General features: G+C 40.2%; 1 protein-coding gene across 2 annotated transcripts; it reads right to left on the reverse strand.

Moving 5' to 3' along the window:
- Positions 1-2310: 2310 nt before the first annotated feature.
- On the reverse strand, positions 2311-16610 carry LOC114572143 (actin-related protein 2-A). Of its 2 annotated transcripts, XM_028603607.1 has the most exons (10): positions 16314-16610; positions 12970-13080; positions 12357-12371; positions 10792-11007; positions 10414-10486; positions 8907-9043; positions 8235-8384; positions 6292-6437; positions 5670-5802; positions 2311-2567 (listed from the first exon to the last, which is right to left on the reverse strand). In XM_028603607.1, the coding sequence occupies exons 1-10, from the start codon at positions 16359-16361 to the stop codon at positions 2397-2399; spliced, it is 1200 nt and encodes a 399-aa protein (XP_028459408.1). In that variant the 5' UTR covers positions 16362-16610; the 3' UTR covers positions 2311-2396. The 2 variants fall into 2 exon arrangements, with proteins under 2 accessions (XP_028459408.1, XP_028459409.1); XM_028603608.1 differs by lacking the exon at positions 12357-12371 and having other exon boundaries at positions 16314-16608.
- Between the last annotated feature and the right edge of the window lie 2882 nt (positions 16611-19492).

Here is a 19492-nt window from a genome sequence, read left to right on the forward strand (position 1 = left end):
GGCTTTGCACGATTTTTTTTTCTGTTTAACGATTTTTTGACTTAGAAAACAATCTCAACTTATTTAGGTCCACTTAATATCTATTGCTTTTTCTAGAGCCCAGTTGTCATGGAGACAGATATGTTGACATGGGAGCTAAGTAGATATCTTACTTGGGGTTGTTTAGTTAAACGATTTCCAAGGTCAAGGCTGATAAACATTAATGCTTGATTTCGGGTTTGATTGGTGTCACATAGGTTGCTCATGGTGTCTGGGCAACAAGACTTGTGTGCGTACACAGGATTTATTCTTGTTAATGAAATATAAGAATAGAATTAAGTGCATGTACACATGATTCTTACCAATCTTTTGAAGGGGACTGGAAATGGTTGTTTACAAACCATCAAAACACAGTTATCTGTGAACTATGATTACTAAGGATTGTTAGACCAATCATTTGATTATAAGTCAACAGTTTTAGTCATTTTTCAAGCAATAATTTCAAATATTTTCTTGTCTTTGGGATTTGGACTGTTGACAAAAAGACAGCTTGGGCTCTGAAGAATCATGATTGCCATTTTAACACTTTCGTAGACTGAACAATCAAGAAAATCATTCGATTGCAAAAAAATAAAAATAAAAAGTTAGCTGCAGCCTTACTGTGAACTACACTGGGTTTACATGTGTACTAAAGCATCTAATCTAAGTAAAACCCAGAACAAGTCTTTTGATATCACTCTGGTTCCAGATTTTACTCCTATTCCTTTTCATAGAACTCATACACCTGCTTCTTGTGTCGTCAAAAAAAAAAGGACCTGCCACACAAACATCCTTATAAATCACTTTTCTTTATTTAAATCAGCGTTAGGCAGTTATGCTATGAACACAGGAAAATAAAAAACAAAAACAGTGACAAAAGAAAGACATTAACTCATGAGATCCAGTTAACATTAACTGCACTTGGCACTGGATAGACGTTCATGGAAAGAGGAAGAAAAAAACAAAACAAAACACATTTTTCATACTCAAAGTAGAAGTGCCTCCAGTAATCATTAAGTCAACCGTTGGGGGGGCCAAAGACTGGAGAACTTAAATACGGTCTCAACAGTATTTCAACGTCGATAAAATACCGTTTTATTTTGTCCCACTTTTGTGGTGCTCTGCGCCCAGATTCAAATCGATCTCATCGCCAACCCGCGACTGCCTCCGTGCTGTGGTGGATCTGAAGGAATACGACGGGTGAGGTGCTATGTTGTCGTCAGTTTGTAATATTGCTACAACTGCTCACACCCGTTCATTCAGCTTGAGATTTACACAGAGAGAGGAGGCAGAGGCGAGGCTGTCTGATGAGGAACAAATAGCATCACTCCCACTCCGCCCCCCCTCCCCCCAACATCCTATCATCGTGTCACCGCCCACAAACTCCAAAGTACTGCCACACACCCGATGTCGAACTCAGGGGCTTTCCTTTGTGTATTTGTCCCTTTATAAATCAACCATCGATTCTTCAAAAAACTAAAAACGTGGAGCAACTTCGGTTACCACAATACACTCCATTTACAATGGTAGTAGTGCACAGCAACAAAAGAAAATGTCAATGGAAAAAAAAAAAAAAAAAAAAAAAAAATGAACTCCAACAAAAAAAAAAAGGAAAAGCACAATAAAAAGAAATCCCTCTCCCAGAAAAGAAAAAGTCATATTATTTTATAAAAAACAGACATAAAAATGTGATCAGTTCTCGCTCACCTGGAACAGATGCTGAAAGCGGCCCGTGGCTGTTTGTGGTGGACCCTGATTGTGATATTACAGATTTACAGAAGCTTTGCATCAATTTATCCCCTTCCGGGAGGTTTAATCAAGGGAGGAAACTCAACTTCCTAAAAACACTCACTGCAGCGGCTGGTGGGTTAACCCGCCAAGTTTAACTCACAACAAACCTATTTGGAGGTTAACAAGCAGAGTTATTAACATTTCCCACCCTGGTTTTAACCTTCAGTGAAAATCGGATTCAAAAATACACCAGAAGGGCAACATTAACCTTTTCGATTCATGGTTTAAGTAAAGGTGGGTTTTCAGTGTAAAATCTGCAAAGATGGAATTGGTTCTCGTGGGCTTGCAAGGAAAAGCGTGAGCCAATTCCAAACGAGGAGAGAAGAAAGGCAGAGGAGAGAGAAGAGGAGGAGGAGGAGGAGGAGGTGACGGCCTGACTCCCTCTGATGTTTGAGTAGTATCAAGAGCCGAAAGAGAGAAGAAGAGGGATAAATAGATATATACTCTGCGATGTGGGCGAGAGGGGGATCGTGTATGTTATGTTGTGTGTGTGTGTGTGTGTGTGTGTGTGTGTGTGTGTGTGTGTGTGTGTGTGTGTGTGTGTGTGTGTGTGTGTGTGTGTGTGTGTGTTCTGTCCGTCCAGTGCTTTATCTGACGGTGACTCCGAGTTTTTCCAGCACGTGGACTCCTTTCTCCTGGTACTCCTCACGGGTCAGCCAGAAGTTGTCCTTGTCCTTCATGATGTCGGCCAGCACGGCTCCGCCCAGGAACACCATGTGCTTTCGCCTGGGAGGATCCTCGATCCGGATCTTAAATTTCTACAAGACAAGGGGACACGGAGACGTAAAAAGACGGCCCTATGTAGCCAACGAGTAGTCCAAGTTATTACATTACATATACATTATTATTGTCATTACAAAATAATTCCTATTTATGTGACGTAAAACCGGATAGAATCTATCACTTTATTTGATTATTTGAATGATCTATCCGATAGATCATTCAAATAATCAAATAAAGTTCTATTTAGGTTTTTGCTAAAATTGCCCATAATGAGACAATGAGCAGTAGTGACAGTAGTTTGCCACAGGTCTGATGTTAATAATAATACTACATTTTATTTATGGGCACCTTTCATAGCACTCAAGGACACCTTACAGTTAAAACAGCAAATATAATTAAAACAAATACATTGAGATAGAAAAAGCTTGAGATAGAAATTTAAGAGAAAGCAATCTATCCATGTTTTATGATGGAGAGTGGAGTCATGTGGGTTTTGAGGGAGGTTTTAGAGGTGGGTAGAGACTCTATGGTGGATAGCGAGAGGCAGTTCCAAAGGCGAAGGGCAGAACAGCTAAAGGCTCTAAACCCCATTGTGGACAGGTGGGCAGGAGGAGTGGAAAGCAGTGAGGAAGAGGAGGATCGGAGAGTACGGGATGGAGTGTGGGCCTGAAGGAGTTCAGAGAGGTATGGAGGAGCGAGATTATGGAGGGCTTTGAAGGTGATGTTGCCAACTGAAACTCCACAAAAGAAGGATTAAACAGCCTCCTGCATGAGCGATCCACTTTCAAAACAATCCCAATTTTAAATTTATAGGTGGTGCATAGCCCCAACAGCCTGCAGTCAATAAAAACATTACATAACTAACATGACCGCCAGCAAGAAACAAATATTTACCACCTCTGAAAATGAAACTTAAGACATGCAAATACCCTGCTAGTGTTTGTATATTAAAATCAAAATATGGAATTGGTGCCATGGCTAATATTAGAACAATTGTCATAATTACGGTGCCCAAGGTGGCTTGGCTCAAATATTAAATAAATCCCAAAATGGCTGGAGGGACTAATTTTTGGAGTAAAACTTAAAACTCCTGACTGAACTGGGTTTGAAACAGAAAAAAAAAAAAAAATTCAGGGAACAAAACTATATGTGTATATTATTGTAACAGTGTCATGTTGTTACTGGATATGCGATATTTTGTATGAGGATATTAATAGAATATGTAGAATTTTGACATTAAATATTAAGGACATACAGTCCTTCCACCTGAATTAGTATCGGCAAATTTCTTTGGCCACATGGGAAGCTGTAAACACAATACTGTATTGACGAAATGTATCACCTTCTGAAGTTGAAATAGTTCAGATATTACCAAACAGTCGCTATTTCAACATTCAGTAGATAGGGCAAAATATTAGCTTATCTATTTGTTAGTCTTTCTTTTGGGAAGTTACACATTCACTCTCCTTTAGCTCAGTTTTGGTCTCCACCAACAAATTTAGGGTCATAAAACTTAGAGATGCTAAAAAAGGCTCTGGAAAGCTGAAGGAAACTACAAACTACAGCATTGGTGGGTGATAATTATCTGTGGGTTTATCACTATGAGCGACACATTACACATAATTCGATCTTTTGTTAATGTCAAAATATTAGTGCAGCTTTAAAAAGGGATAATTCACTCAAAATCAGCTTAAAAAAAAGGTGCCTTCACTTTAGGTCAGATATAACTTACTGACAAGTTTTTAGGATGGGAGAAGCATCAAGACATCAATACAAACTTCTCAAACCACTCCTGCCGCATAAACCACTTCTCTGCGCTCTCTCCGTTCCAAACACTCATATTTTCACCAAATAGGGCAAAAGCTAGGCTTCTGTTGGGTGCTCACGTGGCTAGTTGTCTAAACAGAGTTGTAAGCAACAAACAAACAGATAAAAAGGTGCATGTTACAAATGAAGGTAGTGTATTAAACCATATTGTGAGTGTTTGGAAGATCAGCCGGAGCTTATAGCTGATTAGCAGTGAACTGGAATATGCAACAGGGATGATTTTAAAATCCCCCGCCTTCCTCCATTGAAACGGACAGAAATTCAAGCTAAACACTATGAAAGAGTAAACTACAAACTTCCTAACAGCCATTTTTCTAATATTTAGTATAAAAAGTATTTGGGGATTTTGCTAAAAAAATTAATTAATAAATAAATAAAAAAGGTCCTCTGTCTCGTTACAAATTGCAAACATTTGTTACTTTTCATGAAAGATATATGTGAAAACACTATCACTACATATAAAGACATAATGACTTGCGTTTAAACGTATGAGTCATCTGTAGACTTTTGTTTACAAAATAGCGCTGAGTAAAATCATCAGGGTCTTTGGGATTATGAAGCGGAAATGTAAGTAATGTAGGGATATTTTTTCCTAAACAAATATTTATCATTGGGAAGTGAACCCCACATACAGTATGTTGTTATGAAAGTGCTCCGTTTAAGTTAAATGAATGTCTGTTGACATCTATCGCCCCCTGGTGGTGGTCTACGTACACTGCACCAGTCTGAGACCAAACACGGTGGTAAACTTTGCTCTAAACCTCGCGGACGTGTACAGAGACAGACACGGTTGAAGTAGTAACTAGACATAATTCAAGGTGTCTAATGTATTCCGCTGTGAACTCTCAGTGTGTGGGATTTAACCTCATCAGGACAAAGGGAATACTGTCAGGTGTCGGTCACCGTTTGCACACTAAACTGGCCCAAATATGTTCCCTGCGGTTAGTTGCAGCTCTCTGGCACTTTACTGCTCTCTCACATGTGGCAAACCCCGCCCAGGCCAACTTAAACAAACCCAGAGCATCAGCTGGAAATACTACTTCACACCAACCGAGAGGCCAGGTGCAGTAAAACCAGACAGAACGTTCAATGACACACTGCTTCTTTTAGATGACAGTGGTCGCAGTGCAATTGGCACTAATCAAATTCTAATTTGAGCTCAAATTAATTTAGCGTGACCTGTTTTCAAAGTCAAACTGTAAACCACATCTGAGCCGTTTTAGCTCAGAGTCCTTCCGTGATGCGCTTCACACAGTCAACAGCTAGAACTACTGTGTCAATGAGGCGTTGTAAAAGGGTTGATATCTCACCGAAAGCTTGTCCACGTCTCCCTTGAGCACACGTTCCAGGTACAGCTGCTTGAGTTCCCTCTCCAGCCGAGAGGGCAGGCCCGGGTACATAGTGGATCCTCCTGATAACACGATGTGTTTGTAGAACTCAGACCTGATGGCGGGGAGACAGAAAGAGGGTGAGAGCAAGAAGAGACCCAACAACACGCAGATAAGAAGAGAAGTAGCAGCGTTGCTAGTTTCCTTCCCCAACGGGAAGTTTTCCCATTTTAAGTCGACAAACGTTGAAAATGAACTTCGAGGGCAGATTTAAGTCCCTCAGTGACTTAAGGTATATTCTACAAAATACAGCATTCAACTCCAACAGCAAGGAATACATCATGATAATCTATTTTCTTGTACATTTCCACTCATTAAGATACCCAAATATCAACGTTCCTCCTTTCAATACACAACTCTTTGATGTCTAAAACCCTCTATTGCTTCAGTGGGAGCACTGTTGGGCGACACCACCATCTTGCATGTCTCCGGCTGTGTGCTGGGGCTTGTTAATGTTGTGTAGTAATGTGTGCTAGTACAGCATACATTGATGCGTCTTTAAAATCGGCACCGGAGTGCACCCGTACGCTTTCGTTGGCCTCACCTGGTGTCTATATCGGCTGCCTGGATGGTGTTGAAGAGGAGCTCCGCCACTCCGACACCCTCCACGTTGATGAGGTGGGGCTGGAACAAAGCCTCGGGGGCCTCAAACCGCTCTCCTCCCACCTTGATCACGCGACCATCTGGCAGCTGGAGATGTGTGGGAGGGAAGAGATGAAAATAGACGGAAAAAATAAAATATGACACCACTGAAGAAGTAGGACTTAATATGTGACTCAATAGTCATAAATCCTGAATGTAGGAGTTGAAAATGATACTACTCAATGGTTGTTTTCAATGTATGAAAGGATGTCATAACTTCGCAATAAACCCTTTTAAAAGAAAAATATATGCATGTCTTGTAGATAAAATCCTCCAAGACTCTGATAGTGTTGTACAGCAAGTTGAAGCACAGTGTGCAGTGTGTAGGCTCCAAACTGAGTAGAGTGAATGCGTGTGTGTGTGTGTGTGTGTGTGTGTGTGTGTGTGTGTGTGTGTGGACTATAAAAAGGCTTCATTCAGCGGAGGGCAGTGGGAGGAAGCAGAGCCCAGCCACTGCCATAAAGTGGCTGCACAGGAAATGATGTAACGCACAGTTCAGGGCCCTTCGGCCACAGTTACATTGCCCTCCTTGTTTTGGCACACAAAACGATACTTACACATCCATGTTCACACACCTACACACACACGGTCGCCTACACTAACCCAAACACACACGGTCAGTGAGCTCTGAGACACAACATGTGCTCGGTAAGGCGTGCAGTAACACAGACTTCAGGACCTGCGTTTAGATTCTGTGGTTCCCTCTGCAGGGAAAATGGCCTTGGAAAGAAAAGCAAGTCTGGTGGAGGAGCTCGGCACCCCCATATGTTTGAGTCCCAGAGAAAACAGTTAGTCAGCAGCACTGCCCTGTCCTAAAGCAGCCAACAGAACCAACAACAGGCATGTGGTAGGCTACTTAGCTCAGTGCAGAAACAGATTTAGTTACCCCATTAGTTTTGATTACTTCAAAATACTGCCACTTTTGAATAACAAATCCTTTGGGATCCCTCCCATTCTGCGATGCTATTTTGAGCAGAAATGTAAAACTTGTGTGCAACTCATTTTACCAAAAAAAGTAGGGCTGGAAATATGTTGCCATTTAACGGTGAAATGGCCAACGTATTTAAAAAAAAAAAAAAAAACCAACAGCTGCTTAATGTGTCTAACAAACATGGATTTTTCCATTTTTGGAGTAACCTCAATGTTTTTAGCAGTTATTGCACATCTGTATCCGAAAGACGTTATTTGTCCTCTTTATCCTTATATTCAGTCTCAGAGTGTCCTGACTGGTTTTCTTGAGTTAATGTCTCTGATTTAGTTCATTCCTCTATTTCTTCAAAGGGAGTTCTTTTTTATTATTGTTTTATGGTATATTTATTAGATAGGTGACATGGCATGCTGCCTCACGATCGTCCAAGGGGAGACATGTTGGGAGTTTAATAAAACTGCAGAAATTATTTATCGTGTCTTTATTGAAATGTTTGGGCTTGCTACTGTTACGTTTCTCATTTTTGTCCAGTTCCTTTTTTTCCCCCCCTATTTGATGCCGACTGAGTGAATAGTGCACAGAATGTCCATGCGAGGGCAGCAACTCGCTTTTAAGTCTGGCTTCACACTGGCTGCTGTGTCTGCACACTTGATGAAACGACAATCACAAACACCAGGTTACAGTTTTAGCTCAGCAACAGTTAAACAGCTCAGTGAAATGACCCTTACAAACAAAAAGCCACATCCTAAACTTTTTACGTATTAATAGAGTGCCTGTACCGACAATCTGTGCACTGATGCTGTACATGTAGCTCACTTCTGGTAGCTTTTATTAAAATAATGTTCTATTAAATGTGAACCTAAGCAGATTTGTCAGCGTTTAATTATGTTGAAAATTAAAAAAACATGAATATTTACGGTGTACGATTCCACCAGCACGGTGGTCTCCAGGGCCAGCTTCTGCTCCTGCTCGATGTTGTAGCCCACGTAGCACAGCTTCTCCTTCATCATACGCACCGTCTCAAAGTCTGCAGAGTGGTTGAAGGCATAACCCCTCAACAACAACAACTGCACCCAGAGAGGGAGGAAGAGGATGGTAGAGAAATAGCAGAAAAGAGAGGAAGGTCAGAAGCCTAATTCTTTTGAGTTACCACTGAAGTATACATTCAAATAATAATTAAACAAGAACTAGTTAAGACCCTGTTACTTCCTTTTACAAAGAAGATGATGCCAATTTCCCCTTCCTAAACAGCAACAAGACTAACAAGATTTCTATTTTTGTTAAATTATAATTCTAGCCCATGTAAAGAGACTGGACTGACACGTATTTGTTTTAATACAAATGCAATAAATTATGAATCAAGTAGAACAATGGCTCTCTTGTGCATTATGATAGTGCAGCACCACTATGTCCTATTATCTAGAATCTACTATCTGAAGATCAATCCACATAATGTTTTTTTAAAACAATCAAAATGACACATTCATACAGTATATACTCTACTGTATATACAACTACATTGTTTGCACTGCTAGTTTTGGTTGAGTTCTTTGCTACTCTGTCTCGCCCTGTCATGACTGACTGGATACCTTGATGAGGTAGCGGGTGATGTCCCTGCCTGCGATGTCCAGGCGTCTTGTCAGGTGAGGCAGGCTGAAGCCCTCATACACTGGACAGATGTGTGTCACACCATCACCCGAGTCCACCACCACACCAGTCAGAAGGCCTAAAACACACAAACACACACACACACACACACACACACACACGTTAATAATCAACGTGACATCATGTATGTAAACATACACAGCACTTTCTAAAGCCAAGTGGTGTGTTGTGCTGTACGAATTTTGATCTATTCGCGTGTATGTCTACGCTGTATACAGCGAACAGGTTGTGTTTAGTAAAAGAAGAATGGGATGGTTGGGTTTAGTAAAAGAAGAATGGGATGGTTGGGTTTAGTAAAAGAAGAATGGGATGGTTGGGTTTAGTAAAAGAAGAAATCCACGGTTGGGTTTAGTAAAAGAAGAAATCCACGGTTGGGTTTGGTAAAAGAAGAAAGCCACGGTTGGGTTTAGGAAACGTGACACGCGGGACACGATCCCCGGTCTCCTGGGTGAAAGTCCTGTGCTGTTTGACCCATCAACCAACCTCCCTATGCAGATTTTCGGGCTTTCATACTACTCGCTACCATAGTCGCTCTTAGTGCCACGTCATTTTCTCAGGAGAACTTGGCGTAAATTGACACACAATCCCAAGGTAAAGTAAGTCAATGGAGGCCAAATGGCGTTGATAAACACGCTAAAAAGTGATTATGTATCTTGATAACAAGCCAAAATGGCATACGAATTGGCGTGTCATAAATACGGCACTTATTGAGATCAGTCTGTTAATAATCTACAATTCTACCAAGCTAGGTGTGTTTGTGTCCAAGTTTTGTCCAGTGTGTGCTTTGGGCTACTTATTGTTATCTTGCTGTTGGCTGGGTAAACAAACAAATCCTGGAAAGATAACACATCTAATGTAACAATTAACTGCTAATAACAGCTCAGTGTGTAATAGACTCCGATACAAAATGAGTGAGCAGTGCACAGACCTAATGCAGGGCTCGGTGTTCAAAACTGAGTCGGAGTCTCGGTGTAGGGGCAAACAGTTTCAGAGTTCATCTAATCCCGCTTGAAGCACCACACAGGTGGGGTTTAACTAATCCCAACACTTTAGATAATGTTAGGATATCGTGTCAGTGGAACAGTGTAAAGTGATGTTCACGAGACAGTCTAGACTTTCTGGTGTAAAGAATAACACGTCTGGTATCCAAGTAGTGTCATAAAACAAATCTTTGCACAAACTATTTGACAAAGGTGTGGTAGTTAAACACTGCCACACCAGAATTTTCCCGCAATTAAAATGAGAAGTCTTCTGTCGCTGAGCTGCTGAACTACTAATAATTTACCCGTCATAACATACAAGATACACTTCTGGTGTCAGGGGAAATCAAATTTGTGGGTGAGAGGTTTGTTGGAATAGGACACCTGGAAAACTCTGTGATATTGAAACTTAGACTTGCAGCCCAAGCAGGCATGTTGGACTTCCTACCTTGGGCATACAGCGTCAGCACAGCTTGTATAGCAATGTAGACTCCTGAAAACTGGTAGGTCTCAAACATCACCTGTAGGAGAAGCCAGAAAACGTCAGACAGCAGTACAATTACTTGCTGATGAAAACAGTACAGCTGGGAACACATGCAAAACAAAAAAAACATTATCCTTAATGTATAAAGTCTATACTTTGATTAACTGGATATAGAGTGAATGAGTATAGTGTAACATTCATCAGTGATACAGAGTAGAAAAGATCTTCAAACCCATAGTAAGAAATGCATAAACTAGCAAATTTCCCCTTTTTGTTGTTCCCTTCACACAAGTACAAAAATACTGTCAAGCTGTACACACACAAAAATAAATGTCAACATACTTCAATGATTTTTTCGCGGTTCTTGGTGGGGTTCATGGGCGGTTCGGTCAACAGGATCTTGCAGTTGCGGGAGTCGATGTTGAGCTTCTCTGGGCCGAAGGTGTAGTCCCACAGGTGCTTCATGTCATCCCAGTTCCTGACGATGCCGTTCTCCATGGGGTAGTTGACCTCCAGCATGGAGCGCAGCTCGCTGGCCTCGTCCCCCACCATCAAGTCCTGGAGGGAGAGGTCAAAAGGTCAACAGGGATAAATACTCCCGACGTTGTTGCAATGTAGCCCTCCACATCTGAAAGCCAGTTGGGATCATTCAGGATCAGAGCGTGGGGATGAGCACTGAGTATTGGATGAGGGCAATAAAATCAGTCATTTCAACTTGTCCCTTTGGCCTGCTAGTCTCATGAAATCAAAGAAACTGGATCATCCGGCCGAGTCCTCGGTCAGATGGCAACAGCTGCATTAATGTCCTCGCCCAAAGTAGTTTTTTTTTTTAAAAACTACTTTAAAAACTCAGTTACCCAGCATGCAAAACAAGCCATTATTTACCATGCATCTACACACCTGGAAACACTTGTGTTTCCCTCTAGCTACAGTAAACCACTTGTTTTAGCACCATTCAACTAGCTGCATGCAAGGCAGCCTGGCAATGTAAACAACCGCTGGGTTAGAGCTCAGTGTTAGCCACACAGTCAAGCATCTCACGTTCCACTTGGACACATCAAAAGCCTAGTGAAGGCAGCCATTTTATGGGTTCATCCGGTGTGCTTTGGCATTAACAAAGTACCAGTCATAGGCATTGCCTCCATGTGGTCTCAATTAAATAAAAAAAAAAAAAAGGGAAAACAGATGTGTTTCCGTCTCCCACTTTCAGCTGTCTGCCAGGCACCCTCAAGCGTGGACACTTCCTCTGCACTTGTAAAGGTAAAACACCCAGAGATACTAAAGCAAATGCTCTAAATTAGACAGACGTTCCTTAAATAAGATATGTTTGTGGTGTCATCACAGTGAGGTAAACAGATCTGTGATGCACAGGTACACAACATTTATCATTTAGCACCAAGCTTTCTAGCTGCAGCTGACATTTTGGTTCTTTTTAACAGAAAACTGTTGTGATTATCTTAGTCCTTAAATAGCAGCAGGATTGAGCGGTGGGGGTGGGGGATGTATCTGTCGGGATGCGCCAGCAGATCGGCCTCTGAAAATGGAATCGGTCCAAAATCTCTTTTAGCACTCCATCGATAACAGCTGGCCTATGATTCATCACAGCCATTTCTGCAACACTTTCAGCCTGGAGAGAGGAGTGCATTAACGTGAGGGCTGTATATCTATCGCACTTTCTGCCACTCATTTGGCAAACACTCAAACTCAATGGCAACTAGTTGGGATGTAGAAGAATGGGATCATTGTGTGAGTAAGAAAACACGATAGAAAACGAATGAAGAAAAGACACTGGACACAAAAACAAACCCATCTAAAACAAAGAAAGAGTTTAATTTGGTTGAGCTCAAAACATTACACAACTCTCCGGAGCAGGCAAGTACAGGAGGCACACACCAACCTGAACTTACCATCTTCTGGGCATTCTACTTCATCGGGAGGGAACAAAACATGGAGGAAGAGGAAGGTAGATAAAAAAAAAAAATATATATATATATATATATATATATAAAAATGAATAAACAAAAGAATTGGAAAGAACAGGAGAAATATATAGGCTTCATGAAAATAATTGGAAACGGTCATGAATTTAGACTTCAGCTGCATAATCAACAGATCTTTACCCAGATTCCACGATCTATTCAATATTTCACATTTGCAGGAATGCACTAGAGATACTGTAGTTGGTACTGGGAGGATGTCGACAACAAGCTGGTGTAGCTTGTGGTTAGAAGATTGATTCTGTTATGTAACAGATGTCATAACTGAAGGACTCTTACTGGAGCTCACTACACAATGATAACAGATCCTTTAGAGGGGGAATTAGACACTCTGTGGCTTTGACATAGTGCTTACATTAGAAACTGACTCTGCTCTGTTGCGCGCAATTTCATATCGTCTTGCTTTTTCACACATTAGCAGGTTCTATTTTTTGTCTTATCAGTGGTTTCCTGACCAGGTTCAAACTTCAAAACCAAGACTTTCTTTCATTCCAGCCACATCAGGTGGAGGACCAGTTCGTACCTTGATCTCAATGTTTCCGACTTTGGCTGTCGAGCGAATAATGGGCCTCCCAACAAGCGCAGGGAAGATTTGCTCTGGGAAGTTGGAGCCTGCATAGCCGCACTTGACAAACTAAAAGAGAGAGAGACAAGAAAACCAGAGCACAGAGGAAGTGATGTGAGGAAATACATTTAAGTACCGATGAGATAAACTGTGCAATAAAGCCAGCCGTCACTGTCATCCTGCTGATAACAGTGGGCTTAATTAGCATTCAGAGAGAGATAAAAATGTAACCCCCGACGCTACAGTGTCGGAATCTCCGTGTGTGTGCGAGTACCATCATCTACGGCCAGCGCCTTCTTTACATGTCTTCTCCAGCACAAAGGTAGTAAACATCAAATGTATTTGTTTTTTAAGGCTGATCCTTAGCTTTTAATCAAGAAAAAATAAACATACAATTTTGGTTAATTTCATCTTAAAATCCTTTATTTTATTAATAAACAAATATTATAATTTATGAAAAAATCCCTAATAGGAAGTTAGTATGAAGTTCCTGGGTCATCAATGTTTCTTATTCTTATAAAGTCCTATCAGAAATCTATATATTTTTTTAGAAAACATATAGCCACAGAGACAATCGTTAGTACTGTGTGGAGTGGACATGAAAAACAAGCAGGTCACTCAGCTATAAAAGTTACATGAGCTCAAAGAATGGTATCATTGAACTGTAAGACCAGGAAAAGATAGCAGCTATAAGCTGTATCATGGTATTGTCTTAGTTTGAACGCTGTTGTGTTAACATTTTGCCCCAGTGCTAACACCTTTTCCCGTGCATGCAAGTTGCATACATTTATGCACAGTCCTTCCTCTGCAATGCTTTAATTTAATTTAAATTAATGTACGCCTGTTATCGCAATACTGCATGTTGGATTCTTCTGCCTTTGTACTTTTTGTGTGACCTCAAACAAAAAAAAAAAAAAAAAGAGAATGACTTACCCCCCCCTACCTCCCACACTGCTAGTGTGAATGAGTACATTCAAAGATGAGCCACAAAGCTAACTAACTAGATTAGACTTTTAGAATCCGTAAACAGTTCACTACCCCTATGCCCTGACCTAAAGTCTATAGCCCTAACAAAGGAATTTAGATAAAGATGATTGTAAGAGTAACAGGCGGAGTGACCTGATTCTGTCTCTAGTGCAATTTTTGGATTCTTTGATTAATTATCTTACGGAACCAGTTCAACTTCCGTGGTGAGTTTTAGTGGAAAATTGTGAAATTTACGAGTGAACCAAACAAGTCAGTTGTCTTGTTTAGCAGCTTGGTAGGATAGATGTTGCAAAGCAAGGTTTAACGTTCAGATTTTATAACTGACTATGAGGTGAAACAGCATGTATCAGTGCTCTGAAAATGTGCTGGTGATGTATGTGGCTGCGGTTTAGAATCGTCTCACTTCCTCTTGACTTCTCAGTTCAACCCTGACACAGGAGAGTTTTTTTTCTAGCTTTGCATAAGGCTCTGTAAAAAGTTACATCTAAAAAAGCCTTATTAGTCAGTAACATGCTGAGCCAACATCCTCTTTGACTGCTGGCAAGTTTTAGAAAGGAAGTCCTTACGATCCAAAAAGAGGCCGTATTACCTGTGTGCAATGAGTAATTCCTTAACGTAAACACAGATCAGCCAAGTGCATGTTATTTCTTTATTTCGGATCCCAGTTACTTAAAGCTAATGTTAGAAACTGGATGGGAGTAGAAACTGTTTGGCAATGGTTTTCATTACATAGCTATACGTTCATAAAGTATACGTCAACCCTCATCTGTCCATTAAAGTTATGTTCAAATAAAGCAGATTAAGAACAAATCTGCATATGAAAAAAAGGAATGGGGTGTGGTCTTTCCAAAGCCCAAAGACCTTGCTAACTGCACGTTAGGTGAAATTTCATATGGCGCTGTAGGAGGATGGCGACTTTCTGGGAGCCCCTGTACTAGTGTAAAGGTTATTTATTAGTTTCATATTAGACTGGTTTTTATTCATGGAGGTTGTCTATAGGCAGTAGTGAACTAGATTTGCTATTTACTTATTTTAATATGCCCCCTACATTTTCTACTTACTTTTAAGTTGTTTTCTTTTAATGAGCCTTCCAGCATTAGATTTTCACATTTGTGCCATACTCTATAAAGAGGTTTATAGGTATGCACAATATGAGGAAAATACGAGATAACGTTGTTGAATATCGCGATAACATTATTGTTTAGGATAAACAGATATTAAAATGTACTCTGTTCGCTTTTCTGCTGCTTTTAGTATACTGCACTAAATTATTTTCAACATTATTTTATTGAACAAATTGAACATGAACAGATCACATAGGGCACCAAAGTGCAGTTTTCTATTAATACTTAACTAAAAAAATCTTTGAGTGTCTTTGGCGATGTGTTTTAGCACAAGTTGATATCGCGATGACGACAAAAAAATTATTTAGATCTAGTTAGTACCTGTATAACCGGTGTGACAATACATTTTGAAATGTAACGTTATATCCGTGAAATTGGTGCTAGCTGCTGAACAGGGAAACATAAAGGTGGTTCATCATTAACCGGACACGGCCAACCGGACGTTGAGTATCAGGACACAATCTAGCTACTGTGCTTGATAAATAAACCAAATGTGCAACAGAAATACCAAATCTGAAAATCCGGCATCGTTTGCAAAACAAATCCCTGAAATGACCGACGCAGCTGCCAGACAGTGAACCAAACGCGAAAAAAAATTCTAGGATGGCGAAAGCATTGGGAAGGCATGACCCGCCCTATTCACCCTCTGATTGGCTAGCACTCGTTACCTGCTCTATTTGGGTTGGTTAGGTTTAGGCAAGAGGAGTGGGATTGCTCAGGGTTAGGGTAAGAATGTCATAGTAAGCCAATCAGAGGTAGAGTAAGGCGGGACATGCCTTCATAATCCTGGAAAAAGAATAATCGCTAACCAGACAGCCAGCTGTTAAATGCTAGCAGTAAATTAGCAGGCTAGCTAGCTGCCTTAGCTTCGTAACCGTCGGTAGCAAATGAGCAGTTACTCGTCAGCCTTAATTGTGCGTTTTATGCCGCTGTGAGAGATATAGCCAGATCGGTGTATTCAGCTTTTATACTGACATTTAAACCCACTCTACGTGCTGTTTCCGTGTCGGGTCTGGATGAATGAAAATTAGCTGGCTAACAGGCTAGCTAACTACCCTTCCACCCAGTTAACGCTAGCTAGCTTGGCCGCTGACAGCCCCACTTCCTGTTTCAGCAAATCGTTCGACATAACGACACCGTTTGCGGAGAGCCACGGATGGAGAGCGTGTTAAACCAAAGCAGCAAACTTACCCCGGTCCCATTATCACAGACTACCACTTTCCTTCCCTGGCTGTCCATTATGTTAAAGCCCAGTTGCCGCTGAACCTCCCTCAACTTTCTTCGGCAAGCCGGAAGGAAGACACACACCAACCCGGCGAGAGGAGGAAGGGTAGGGTGCTCATCCGGTGTGTGACAGAGCCGTTCAAATGTCAGTCACTCCCTCCAATAATGTTCAGCTTCAAACTCCTTACTTTTACAATCGCAACAAATGCATTGACTGCTTGCATTGCTAGAAACACAGTTTTCAAAGGTCCTGGATATGTGTATGCAGTGTAGGGCTGGGCGATATGGAGAATATCACGATATGTGTGACCAAATAGCTCAATATCTATACCGCAACGATATTGTAGTTGCCTATTGGTGCTTTCACAAAATATTTACACAATGAGATTTTTGATAAATAATCATCAGTAATGTGGATATAATGACTAAGTGGGTAAAGGCAAATAATACAACAGTTACAACAGTCTGGTAAGTTCAGAAAATGACATCACTTTACTGTAATGCAGCCTTTAAAACCAGGAAAAGACAACACTTATGCCATATTACGATATAACAATATCCAAAATCTAAGACGATATCTAGTCTCATATCACAATATAATATCGATATATTGCCCAGCTCTAACGCAGTGTAGCCTAATTCATTTTCCACATGCAACATGTAAAAAGAAGTGTAGTGTCTTGGAGACAAGTAGCCTCTCATCTGCCTAAAAATGTAAAATCCTTTCTCCCTAGAACAGTCTGGATCTTTAGAGCATGTATCATGGACAAATTATTAAGCAGAAAATGGATAATCTTGCAATTTTTGCAGTACTTATTTTTTATTTTAGTTTTCTCTTACTGTGTTTATTGTTATGCACCAAACACCCAGGCAAATTCATTGTATGTGAAGAGCTACTTATAACAATTTACCTACTGATTCTGACAAATAACTTGATAAAGCCTAATATAACACTTGATAGGAAACTGAAAAATTATCTACAGCATTTTTAGGAAAGTGTTGCATATATCATCATGCAAAGCATTTCTGTCCATTTGAATGAAGAGATAGATCAGTATATGCATTCAAGATTTGTAATATTAGGCCATAAGTGAACAGTATTAGCAGATGCAACATGCAAACTAAAAATAATTAGTTTTTCAAACTCAGATTGTATACAGGACAAGTTTGATTTTTGCAGGATGATGAACATGCTACACCCTCAGTAATTGATCAGTTAATTAATAGATGTATGAAGGTGTGTAAACTGTAGACAGATGTGTGTTGCAGCTGAAATAATTGAGTTGTAGGGATGAAATAGAGGCATCCTGAAGCAGTTCAGTTGTTTTATTTTTTACTTTTGCTCACGCAGATTGTGGAACACTATTGATTGTTGTGGGGAAGAAAGCAGGTTAAAACGTGAATCAAAAGCCAAATGACCAGCTTTACTAGAGAACAATCGACAACCATATGATAAAATGAGAAGAAATCTCAACCTTTGAACATTTTCAATGAAAGAAAAATATTCTTTCACGCATCTTCATGAAGGCCACTTTACTTCCTCAGGTCTTATCAAACCATGCAGAAAGTACATTCTTTCTCCCATATCACTTAAGTATGTTATAACATTTGTCTATAATAATTTACCTTTTAAAAAATAAAAGACAAATAAGATGACATGTTTATAATTCATCAAAATAAACCACAACACACGACTTTAAGAAGAGTAATACTTGGTGTAAAACAAACACGATTAAAACGGCAGACCTGCTTTTCTTCCACATTGCAGATTATTGTAAATTGAAATGAACGCATGAGCTGATACATGTGGGGGGATTCTGCCTCTCGACTGACGGAACTGAATTTTTAGGCTAAAGACTGAAGATAGCCAAGCCAGCACAACGATGAACTCACTGTTAGAGTCCACAATGCCTCCTGTTTCTTTATAAGCCCTTCACAATCAACTTAAATCATCACATAGCCAACAAGGCAGTAAAGTGACACACCAAAAACACAGTAATAAATGACATGCAACAAAAGATATGTATTGATTGAGTCAAAATAAAATACAGTGTGTTAACCCTTACATACTCTTAATATTGTATACCTGCACGGTAGGCCCAAGAACACTCATAAGTGTCTATACCATAGACTGTTAAAATGAATGGACAGCGCATGTGTGACGTCACCCATTGGTTTGTGGAGATCTGCTATGAGTGAGTTTGCCGTTACGGGCGCAGCCATCCTGGTTGCGGGTGTGACGATTTTAAACGAGAGGGAGGAGTGAGGGAGGAGCTGCTTACACTCTACGTTACGTTACACACTTTCACTGGCCATCGCATCATAGCCACGCCCTAAAACACCCCCTGCTTTATCGCCGATTTAAAAATCAACGAGACCATAATTTAAAAAATGTACATCATTCTGTGTTGCAGAAGACTTAAAACTAGCGATTGAGACAATAAACTCATTATGAAAATGTTTACTGAGGTAATAAATCAAGTGAGAAGTGGGTCACTTTCTCATAGACTTCTCCAGAAACCGACCTCCTTTGGCAACCGCACGTGTCTCCCCTTGCTGGAATTCAGATAGAATGCAGGTTTAAGGCACTTCCGCATTTGCAGCTCTTCGCCAAACCGAATGTGTTGTCCATTAATATTAACGGTCTATGGTCTACACCAAATTTTGAACCACAGGTGCTTAATCCTTAATTAATGTTTCAGAGAGCGGGGAGAGTGTATCTTTTAGGTTCAACACCACTCGTTTATGGAGAAAAAAAGTCTACAATCACCCAATATCATGTCATATTTTACCTTAGACATGAAAACATAAGAGCCTTAATGATTTAGATAATATTTTATCAAAAGTGAAAATGGCAAGAGCATTCTGGGGATTGTTCTATCATTATTTATAACCCTAACAAGCATCAAATGCTGTCCTCACTGGGTTAGGGTTAACTCAAATCACTGTCTGCTTGCTCATCTTGGTAGACCAGATCAATGACCTCGCTGCCATAACTAGTGGTGGAATGTAAACTAAGTTAATTTACTCAAGTTCATTTCAGAGGGAAATACTGTACACTTTACTTCATTACATTAATTAGTTACTTTAGAAATTAAAACACATGTAGTTTATAAAATACAATGTTTTATTATAAATTAAACTAC

This window comes from Perca flavescens, chromosome 17 (assembly GCF_004354835.1).
Source record: "Perca flavescens isolate YP-PL-M2 chromosome 17, PFLA_1.0, whole genome shotgun sequence".
Taxonomy (NCBI): domain Eukaryota; kingdom Metazoa; phylum Chordata; class Actinopteri; order Perciformes; family Percidae; genus Perca; species Perca flavescens.

What these genes read in the sequence shown, in the direction of transcription:
- LOC114572143 (XM_028603607.1), bottom strand. Translation starts at nt 16,361, where the DNA reads ATGGACAGCCAGGGAAGGAAAGTGGTAGTCTGTGATAATGGGACCGGG. An exon ending in ACCGCGAAAAAATCATTGAA is followed by an intron (nt 10,487 to 10,791) that starts GTATGTTGACAT and finishes CTTCTCCTACAG; the next exon opens with GTGATGTTTGAGACCTACCA. An exon ending in GCAGCCGATATAGACACCAG is followed by an intron (nt 5,803 to 6,291) that starts GTGAGGCCAACG and finishes CCCCGCCATCAG; the next exon opens with GTCTGAGTTCTACAAACACA.